This window comes from Poecilia reticulata, linkage group LG9 (genome assembly GCF_000633615.1).
Source record: "Poecilia reticulata strain Guanapo linkage group LG9, Guppy_female_1.0+MT, whole genome shotgun sequence".
NCBI classification, from domain to species: Eukaryota; Metazoa; Chordata; class Actinopteri; order Cyprinodontiformes; family Poeciliidae; genus Poecilia; species Poecilia reticulata.
Genome location: NC_024339.1, coordinates 19,107,593 through 19,119,300, shown reverse-complemented (window position 1 = coordinate 19,119,300; position 11,708 = coordinate 19,107,593). Strand labels below are relative to the sequence as shown.

General features: G+C 35.9%; 1 protein-coding gene across 4 annotated transcripts in view; it reads left to right on the top strand.

Annotated features, from left to right (window-relative positions):
- The window catches only part of grid2 (glutamate receptor, ionotropic, delta 2), a 448,080-nt gene that overhangs the window by 317,455 nt on the left and 118,917 nt on the right, over positions 1-11,708 (top strand). For all 4 annotated transcript variants that reach the window (XM_008418414.2, XM_008418415.2, XM_008418417.2 and 1 more), the window contains one exon: positions 4,653-4,754. In XM_008418414.2, the coding sequence (XP_008416636.1) occupies positions 4,653-4,754 (102 nt within the window). The remainder of the gene's footprint in view (positions 1-4,652; positions 4,755-11,708) is intronic.

Sequence of the window (11,708 nt, the reverse complement as noted above, 5' to 3'; positions counted from 1 at the left end):
AGGTCAGGAGAGTTGGCAAGCCAATTGAGCACAATAATACCTTGGTCAGTAATACCAGTGGTTTTGGCTCTGTGAGCAGGTGACAGGTTGTGCTGAAAAATGAAATCTTCATCTCCATAAAGCTTTTCAGCAGATGGAAGCATGAAGTGCTCCAAAATCTCCTGATAGCTGCTGCATTGACCCTGCCCTTGATAAAACACAGTGGACCAACATCAGCAGCTGACATTTCGCCCCAGACTGTGGGTACTTAACACTGGACTTCTGGCATTTCCTTCTCCCCAGTCTTCCTCCAGACTCTGGCACCTTGATTTCCGAGTGACATGCAAAATTTGCTTTCATTCGAAAAAAGTACTTTGGACCACTGAGCAACAGTCCAGTGCTGCTTCTCTGTAGCCCAGGTCAGGCGCTTCTGCCACTGTTTCTTGTTCAAAAGTGGCTTGACCTTTGACCTGGGGAATGTGGCACCTGTAGCCCATTTCCTGCACACTCCTGTGCACGGTGGCTCTGGATGTTTCTACTCCAGACTCAGTCCACTGCTTCMSCAGGTCCCCCAAGGTCTGGAATCGGTCCTTCTCCACAATCTTCCTCAGGGTCCGGTCACCTATTCTCGTTGTGCAGCGTTTTCTGCCACACTTTTTCCTTCCCACTGAGGTGCCTTGATACAGCACTCTGGGAACAGCCTATTCATTCAGAAATGTCTTCCTGTGTCTCCCCTCTTGCTTGAGGGCGTCAATGATGGCCTTCTGGATAGCAGTCAGGTCAGCAGTCTTACCCATGATTGCGGTTTCGATTAATGAACCAGGCTGGGAGTTTTTAAAAGCCTCAGGAATCTTTTGTAGGTGTTTAGAGTTACTTTGTTGATTCAGATGATTAGGTTAATTGCTCGTTCAGAGAGCCTTTTCATGATATGCAAATTTTTTGAGACAGGGACTTTGGGTTTTCATGAGCTGTATGCCAAAATCATCAGTATTAAAACAATAAAAGACCTACAATATTTCAGTTGGTGTGCAATGAATCTAAAATATATGACAGTTAAATTTTTATCATTACATTATGGAAAATAATAAACTATCACAATATGCTAATTTTTGAGAAGGACATGTGTGTATGTATATGTATGTATGTATATATATATATATAAAATATTTTTATAAATATTTTTATTTTTTTGAAGGAAAATCTCACTTTTAGAAATTAGAAATATACATTTATGGCCAGTAAATATTTTTATTCAATCACCATGAAATACTCAAAATTTTAATGCAAAACATCAAAACGTCTAGGATGCCAATTTAACATAAACATTTTTTGTTTGTCTTGCAATCCGTGATCAATAAAGTATCTAGGGAAATAATGACTGCATAAGGATCAATTTTAGGTAACTTTTTTTCCGATCACAACAGAAAACTATCTAGCCTTTAAAGTCAAACATCTATATAACAAAACCGCTTTGTTTGGTTTTTGCTTGTTATTCATTGTTGTTAAATATTTCTCATTTCAATCATACTGACTTTTTTAATAAAGGGGTTAGAGCTCAGCAGAGCTCAGCAGCTCTTTGTCTAACAGTATTAGAGTGTGCAGTTGAAAGAGTATTTTGCAAAGGTTTACTTATTTCCATTTGAGTGTTGTTTGCTTTTCATTTAGGGGTTTGGCCCTAAATTAAAAAAAACACTATTTCAAGGTAAATTCTACTTTCTGAAACTTAAAACTGCATTTGTTATAAATAATTTATCCATCCATTTCACCTTTGTTTTTCATTAGGAAAACACTTTCCCTGGCACAGTTCAGGACACATCCTCTCACAGCCGGTTTACTTTCATCAAATAAAATGAATAAATGACAAAGTGTCTGTGTTTTTGGTATGCTGTATATCAGCTACTTTATGTCAACACTGTTTGATATATTTTATTGTATTGTGTCCTACGTAATTAATCATATACACATTTAAATCACTTGCATCAGCAACTAAAGTCTGGTCTCACCCTTCCATCACTATCTTGTTTTTCTAATAAATTACCCAGCTACCATTCATCTTTTTCTTGCCTCGAGTTACTTTACCATCTTGCTTCTTAATATCCGTTTAGCCTTCTAGGGTAAACTGGTTTTCCTGATATGCAAGTTTTAGGAATCAGATACAGATATACATGTACGACTGAACTGTTACACAACATATGAGTGAAAAGTAGGACACATTCTTATATTTTTTGCAAAATGATGAAGGGATGCAGTGACACTGACAAAGTGTCCAGAAGAACTCCAAGAGTTTGGTCTTCATTCAGATTAAATGTATGTTGGCCCAGCAAGATTACAAAAACTCTTCTATTTTATAAAATGTGCCAGAGCTCAGGCTTTCATGCAAGCTCCACATCTCCACCTCGAGGCTGAAACTAAGATAGCATGTGATGTAAAGTTTATGGTACACATTTTTATTGATGTCACACATGCTATAGTTTGAGAGACCGTTTCTTTTTCCAGGAATAAACATGTACCACAATACCCACGCTATCTCACCTGGTTTCCTTTTGCTTCAATCAACTAGTTTCATTGTTTCATCCTTTAAATAAGCAACACATAGGCTGTTGTTCAAATTAGTGATTAAATATAGCAGCTCTTTGCACCAAAGACCCTTCCTAGATAACGAGAGTTTGGTGTCAAGAGAGCATTCTGTTTCATTTTTAAAACATCAAGGCCACTGCAAATGAGAATCATTAGTTACAAAAATATTAAAACTACTGAATGTGTGAAATAAAATAAAAAAACCTATGAAGCAAAGTATATGGAACATTTGCCTGAATGAGAGGCTTGGCAAAAATAGATGTACCATTTTCTAAAGCAGGCAGTGTCTGTTCTTTGATCAAGTAGTTGGTTTCCTTTTGATTATCCAAGAGTTTCACAAATACTATTTTTGATTAGTGGAAAAGAAACGATGGTAATGATTTCTCATGCCACGAATATCATAGACACAATTTCCTTCTCTCAGTGGCACACTGGTCAACTGCTGTACTGCCAATATTTAGGCTTTTGATGAAAAACCTGCTCCTTTGTTCCAGCTCCACATCTACCAACATATTTCTGTTAGGGGACCAGGTATCCATTGTTACATTCTTTTCTTGGGAAAATGCTTCAGAAATTCAATAAAATTTTAACCAAATAGAGCTTCATAAAAGAAACCAGTTCAGATAAGTATTACCATAAGTATCTTTCCCAAAAGGGAATTGATAAAAAAAAAGACTTAAAATCTTACAACCAACAGTAACTTTAGCCTTTTGAAAAATGGATTACCTGACATTTCCTTCCCCCAGTTTGTGCGTGTGTGTCTTAAGCAGAAACCAAGCTGTTTAATTCTGTGTGTGCTTCCTAGTGTGTTTATGTAGCTGTGTGTTTGTCTTTGGGTAGCAGACAGCTAAATCACTTATTTCTTTCCTACTGGTTCTCTGTCCACAGGGAAGCCAGCCTACTTTGATCTTTGAAGCTAAAAATAATATTTTATTGAAAGCATAAGGCAGTACAGAGATTATATAATGTGGTCCTGGGGAAAAGACTGGACGTTTATGATGCAATTTGATAGACATCGAAGTCTGGGTCAGAACCTTGCACCTTTTGAGTTCCAGAAAATCAGGAGTTTTTTTCCGAAATCTGATTATCAAAAGTGCATCTCTGATAGGAATAATCGGACTTTTCAGATAACAGTATATTTTTTTATTATCTGATTAAAATAATATTTTTGATTTAACATAATTGCTTAGAATGTATTTGTGGAACAAATAAGTTTTAGAAATTCTTTACATAAAAAGAAAATAAATGTTGATTTGCAAAACAAACATTTGTAATCAGTTCACCAACGTTTTTCTTTACCACATTCTTCTAATGTTTAGACTCATCTACTAACCTATACATTTAACAATTTCTCCCATGTTCTTGACTAATAACTTTGTGATTCCTCTGATTTTTTTTTTTTTTTTCCCGGAAGGAAATTTGGTGTCTGGCATTTGCAGAAGTTAAGATGGGTGCATTTTTGTTCATAATGTAAGGAACTGCTGTTCTTTTCCTGTGTAGATTCGACAAACTAAAAGCTATTGGTTTTATAATACACATGATTTGACTACATCCTGTTGCATATCACATGTTAAAGTACAGAACTTGTTGGTTATAGAGTTACACCAATATAGCAAACTGGGTGCAATAAATTGCAAATCATGTTCTCAGTTCACAAAACTACAAGGATCATTCAGTTAAATAATGGGCTATACAACTTGCATAACTTCCTAAAGGTAACGGATTATAAAGCTGTAGGCACTGTTTACTGAAATCACAGACCTTTAAAGACATTTTAAGATCTATTCAGGTTTGAGCACCATCATGCATACTGTTTCATATTTAATAACTAACTGCCATCATTAATTGGGGTTATTTTGGTTGAGTTAAAAAAAAGTTGTTAGTGTCATATGGGTGCAGCGTTTAAGTCAAATTTGTTTAAATTCAATATATTAAGGGTCCAAAATATACCCCTCTACATGTTGAGAAATTTAAGTCAATCTACTGTACTACATGTTTTGACTGTGGAAAACCTGCCTATGTAAATCAAAACTAAAATGTCATCATGTTTTTGGCATTTCAGATCTAATGTTCCTCTTTTTGGGTATACTTTGCAGCTCGCCACATGGGACCCGGTTCATGGACTGAATGGCACTTTGACTGACAGGAAATTGGAAAACAACATGAGGGGAGTCGTGCTACGAGTTGTCACTGTTCTGGTGAGTCAATAACCAACGCATCTGTGTCTTATTTTATTTTGGACTCCCCAACACTCTCAAATCTACACATACGCACATACAGAAGATCAGTTTCACCTGTTAAAAGATGTGAAAATAGCCTGTTTTAACCCTATTTTGATGTCAAACATTCCAGTTTTAGTTTGCTGTCTGTCTCTTTCCATCCACCAACACTGTCTCTGCAGAGATCCAGCAAGTCCTTATATAGGGAAAGGAAAATGGAACAAGGACATAGAGGAAATACGGATATAGTGAGAAAACACAGTATTAATACTAATACTTGTCATTATTTTCTATTTGGCTATCTAACAGCAAATTGACTGAGACCATTGGAGTCTTGATGATAGTGGGCGTCCCGTTTATTACCTATTCTGTTTCACCTGTAGGATTGATTTGATTACATCCTATGAGTGCTTTACAGTTTTTCTGTTGTGAATTCATATCCTGTCATTTAATTCGGAAACAGTGGGAAAAATAGTTTCTAGCCATCTTTGTTGCTTCTCTTTTTCCTTTTGGTTTATTTTGAAGTCTTTGATCTTCATAATCTTTAAAGGGAGAAAAGATATGGACTGTGCTTTTTGAGCATTGTCTCTAAAGTGGGGTGATAGTATAAAGTGACAACTAAAAAGTAGACTGTGCTCATTTAAATTCTGTATTGCACTTCTGGTCCAGCCTTCATGTTTTATCTTTTGATGCTCAGGTTGAGTAAGTGTGTGTGAGTGTTTGTGTAATAATAATAAGTCTTATTTTTTTGGTTAATGGTTAGGTTTAGGACTATGGTGTGAATTGAGTTTAGGTTAGGTTTAGGGTTTAGAGCTTACAGTCAGGATATGGAAATTAATGAAAAATCAATGGAAGTCATATTATGTGTGTGTGCGCGCGTGTGCGTGCGTGTGCATGTGTGTGTGAGACAGAAACTGTGTGAAATGTCCTAGGTACTGCTTGGATGTACTGAGCTCTTTTCATCTGTGAATGGTTGGAGGCTGTGCGTTCTGATCTTCCGTGTGTATGCGTCAGTGTGTGTGTATGTGTGCGTGTCTGTAATAGTTTTCCTATAAGGTTTATGAAACCTATTTCTTTCGGTTTTGCCCCTGAATTTGTTTTTTCTCCAACAATACTGTGGGGCACAAGCATTTCTTAGTTTGACCATCAATATTTGTTTAATGTGCTGAAAGACAGATGAAAACTGTTGGGAGCTTGTACTTATATGCACGCACACACACACGCACGCACACACCCGCACACACAGATGGATTCTTACAACAACAGATTCAGTCTTTCCATCATCACACAGTGTTGAATAGTTATTGAGCAGTTAATCGCCAAGTAGATCATAGACCTATTAGAGCCGTTGACTTTAAATCAGTGCTATTGATTATCTGATTCGGTATTAATAAATCAGCATTTAACAGGAAAGGCTGTGTCACAGTAATAATTTGCGGGGTCTTTCTCAACCCTCAGTTGAATGACCCCATTTACACATGTGACCGGAACATACTACAACTGCGAACTCAAAGGAACCTTGCTGTAACTGTGTTTCAAAAAGGAACATGAGTTAATTTATCAGTCCACATCTTGTTGGGAATCATTATTGGCGTTTAAATAATTACTTTTTTTTTTTTATATAATTGTTTTTTAATTTAGCTTCAAACCTCAAATGAATACTGGTTTTCTCATTTTGCTGCTGTAATATTTTATGGTTTCTACTCTTCAGCTATGGTGAAGTAAGTCTTGTGGAATGTTTTTTTCTGAACTAACCTGAGATTTTACTGAAAGCTCAGGAGACGATGTTGAATGCAACAACCAAAGCTACTAGTGGTGTAACAAGATCTCATGGCATGAAATCTCATGGTCTTAGCTCTAATCAAAGTCAAGTCTGTCTCTCAGAATGCTATTCAGTCACTCTTAGCCTTATTTTTTTCCAAGTATTAAAGGAAGTAGCTCTTTTAAGTTATCAGTGAATGAAGATAATGTCAGGCTGGCCAACAACTTTCTGCTTTTATAAGCTTCTCTCACATTGAATGATTTGTGTGGCACAATTTTAGGTACTTGATCAGAAAAAAAGACAATGGAGTGATTAAAACAGTTTGTAGCAATGTTAAAACACTGCAAATATGTTGGATACTAAACCAAATTACTGTCTCATTGTTTTTAATGAGAATTTCTCTGCATTTCATCATGCATGCTACAAAATATTAGATGCATTCATTTATTTGTGTGAAATCAATCAATTCTTGTTGCCTACAACATAAAACACTACCAACATAATGTTCAATAATTAATAAAATGGTTGCATTCATGTAGTTTAGAAAATTAGCTGGTTTGAAATGTCAGAACAAAAGATCTATTTTTTCCCCCTAAGCATCACTTCAGTGCAAATGTGCTGCTGTTTAAGAAAAAAAATGTCTCATTAGTTATTTTGTTTATACGCGTTAAAGTATTTTTCAGTCACTTTAGACTTTTATTTGAAATAGCTTACCTTCTAGAACTAATAAGGGAGCAACATATTTTGCTATTTTTTATTTATTTATTTTTTTCTTTTCAAAAAGTCAGTCTTGAAACTTCTGTACTTTTGGAACAAAAAACACAGTACAAACTCTTTAATTATGTGTCTTGGTTTTATGTACACCTATGAAAAGACAAATCATTGTTCCAGATATTGTTTCATTCAATGGATGTTTTCCATCAGAAACGGACTCTCTGAAATCTTTACAAAGTATCTTATGCAAAAGTGCACGAAAGGACTGTGTTTATGTCCAGTTTCTGAAAGCTTTTCATCTCTTGCTGAGATGCTAAAGATTAAAGACCAAGTCCCACATATTGAGCAATATAGAACCTTGAAGAGTTTGCATTAGAGTCACTACACAGGCCTTTGTTTTTAGAATCACATTTTTCATCTCCTGGAAAGAATGACAGAAGGAAATTTCATTTTCTCTAACAATATAAAATACAATCTTATGCAGAGACTGTCAGGGAGTTTTTTTTTTTTTTCTCAAAATATGCTTTAAAATCAGTTTGACAGACAAAGCCACAGTGTTTTGAAATTGTTCACCGTTTTGTGAAATCACCATGACTCTGTCAGTCCCAGCATCCCCTCCGTGGGCTTTTGAAATGTCATTACTTTGTTTTTGTGGGAAATTGGAGTTCTTTCCCCTGGTCCTTTCCTCTAGAAGCACAGAGGCAGCAATGAGACAACATGTGGTACACCCATTCAAGAGGAGACAGAATGAACCTGTGCCAAAGAAATTAGTGCAGAGGAAAGTGATGAATGTGGATGGAAATTTGAGATGGGCACCATATCAGGAAGAGAAAAGCAAATATGGTAGAAAGAAATTACAGAATACTGTTTAATAAAGTAGCAAATGGTAACATAAAGCGCAAATTAGTGTTACAAATTAGTGTCACCAGCATTGTTGTGGAAAATAATAAAGGTTGGGTCTTATGTAAAATTGACTTTAGCTTTAATTCATGTTATAATGTTATTCCGTAATCAAAAACACATGCAGTGTTGCTTTGATTCTTTCATTCATGTTGAATCTCCTGTGATAGACGTGCAGGGGTGCCTTAGCGCTTGCTCTGACAAAGCGCTGTCTATTTACCCAAAGCTCTTCCTTAGTGCTGTAGGCCTCAACCAAGCTACTGCCCAACAGAGCACTCCTCCCACACAGCTTCACCAGACTAGCGGCAGCAACGGTTAGCAAACACCTGGTGGAACTGGGCATCTGCTGAGCTCATCATACAAACTACTTCTAAGTAAAACGCTCCTAAGAACAGCATGAGAATAATTGTTATAATGGCAACAGAGGCCAGTTTCAGGGCAACAAATTACTAAATAAAATTTCTAAATTTATTGCACCTGCGACTCTCCTTATTTGGCTACGACATCTTGTTTGCAAATCTGATCTATGTTGTTTGTAGATCAGGTGTGATGTGAAGTTTTCATCTGTTTTTTTTTTTTTGTTTTTTTTTTACAATCAAACCTTTAGTAGATCAGACCCATGGTGCGGTATCCTGATGGATGTAAACATCAAGAGATGAATGCAGTGTGGTCATAAAGGGATGGGCACAGTCAACAATAATAGTCTGGCATGGTGTGGTGTGTAAACTATGTTAAGGTGGAACTTTCTGTGCCAAGAACATATTCTTCACACTACCACAGTTTAGAAAAAGATGTCTCATCTGTGCCTAAACCATTGGCACAGATGGAACAATGCCTCATGGTTGTTTTTACCTAATTTCTGACTATCATCTAAATGGTGCAGTTGAAATCAACGTTCATCAGATCAGGCAACATTTTTTGCTATCTGCTACTGTCCAATTTTTATGAACCTGTGCAAATTCTTGCTTCAATTCTTTTCTATCTAGCTGACGGGGTGGCATCCCGTGTTGTCTTCTGCTGCTGTAGCCCATCTGCTTAACAGTTTGATATGTTGTCCGTTCAGAGGTGATATTCTGCGTCCCTCTGTTCGGTTAATTGAGCAGCTGTTGCCTTTCTGTCATCTCGAGCCAGTCTCCTCGTCTTCCTCTGACCTCTTGCATCAACAAGGCATCCTTATTCACACACCTGCCACTCACCCAACATTTTCATTTTTTTCTGATCATCATCTGTAAATCAAAGCGATGGCTGTGCATGAGTAGATAAGCAGTTTCTGTTCTCAAACGTATGAGTAGAGCCCAGCAGATCAGCATCTTCTGAAATACGCAGACCATCTATCCAACCATTTCATATCATGTCTGTCATTAAAGCGATGACAGAGTCTCCACTCTGTCATTTTAATCCCTCTTCCATACACACAATGCGACAGGAACTTATTGCAGGAAATTAGGTAATTAATTATTTGTACTAAAAAGCAATCAAACAGACGTGATCAATAATGCAAGATATTTATAGCCCTGATATTTTTTGTGTTTTTTTTTTACCTTTACAATCACAAACTTCAATCTATTTTATTAGAATATGATGTTATAAACAAACACACAGAAGTTCATCAATGTGATGGAAAGAGATGATTTTGAACTTTTGTCTTCAAATGAAATAAAAACTCAAAAAACTCCATCCAGACTTTTTTTTCAGCCCAGTTGAGCATAATTTTCCTAAAAAAAATCATTGCAACTGACTGCAGGCTATGCAGTCACTCAAAAATGTGTGTTTGCAATGTAACAATACATGTCAAATATTAAAGTAGCATAAATACTGCATATAGAGTTTGTGTCTTTTTGAAAAGTAGTTTTGCCTGATAGTTGCAGAGAAATTAATTGTTTTCACAATCCTAGACTTGAAAAGCTAACAAAAAACACAGAAGGTGCTGCAGGTGCATTCATCCTTTCAGATGTTGGAAAAAGTCCATTTTGTTGTCAATAAGCCACAGAGAGGGGGAAAAAGCTGTCAACTGTTGTTACAGCACACCTGAATACAAGTCTGTCTTGGCAACCTTCAATGTTACCAAGACAAACCAGTGAAAGAACAGTTTCAAACAGTGCTAGAATATTTTGTCTTCAATATGCAGTTTGGTTTTATTTACATCGTTTTGTTTCATTCCAAGGGTTGCCTCTAACTTACTAAGATGTGGATGAAAACAGACTGAAGGGTAAATGTTGGATGCAACTTCAAGGTTTTGTAAAATGATGCCTTCCTTTTAAACCAGTATGACTACTATTTGGCTACACTGAAATTACTAGACCATGTCTGCATAAATGCTATAAAAGAAGAGAAAGATTTAGTTTCATGGTTGATAGGATTCCCAGGAGCCACAACTTAAGAGTTGAAGGATAAAGATGAATCAGTTTACATATCGTATGCAATTTAGCCCAAAATTATTTATATCTCAGGCAAATTTAAATTTAAAATTACTTTTCATTGAACTAAGAAGTTAGTTTCTGATAGCAAATGAGACTGGAATCTCTCAAAGGACAATTAAACGTTGTAAAAGGATTAATAACAATACAATCTGTTCTACTGAGATTTTATAACAACAACAAAAAATAGGGTTGGAACTTTAACATGTTAATTTTGATTTCTGAATTTCACAGATTTTGATGTGAACATTTTTTAAAACGCAGTTACGCAGTTTTTACATTCAGTAGTCTAGAGCTGGAATCTTTGTATTGTGTTTTTGTAACACCTTTAAATCTGATGCACAAGAAACATACACAAGCAGTAATGCATGACACCTGTTTTTTTTTGGGCCCATTTGGGATTATTATTTAAATCTGATGAGATGCTGGGAAAAAGACTATTGTGGTGTGCAAGTTATGCAAAAAGGAGTCAACTTATTACCAAAGCTTTTCAAGCCTAAAATGCCATCTCAATGCAAAATGCGTTTCAAAACGAGTATTTTTTCAAAGAAGGTACAAGTATGATCAGAGCTTCCAAAAACACTTGAAGGCTTAATGGGTGTGATAGCACTTTGCACCAATCTGATGGCAGATTAAAACTGATAAATGTTGAACTCATTCATCCACTTATTCAATAGCAAAAAGGCTTTTTGAATTGAAAATGTTGCTTATTTTGTTAGTATGTGGTCTTGATAAAAATACAATTAACCCTGCAATTAACTTGATAAAAAAAATGTTAATCGGGTCTCACCACTAAAAAAATCTATTAAACATGAATCATGTATTTCCTAATAATCAGTGCAAAACCCAAACTCTTATTATCCTTTTTGACCAGTTTTTTCTTGCGTTTCTTCTGCTATTTCGATGATTAATCTTTGGCTCGGAGCACCGAGTCCTGGAATGCCTCTTTGCCATCATCCTAATCTTGAGTTACTTCACAGTGACAATGTTTAGTTCATTTATAAAGTATGCCATTACAACTCTGATCTTTTAACTGTTTTTTTTCTTCCAAACTTTTGGATTGTAATGTATGTTGTAGAGATTATTAGAGGAGTGTTCAGTTGGAATGACTGTACATAGCTACCCAAAGTTGATTAAAAA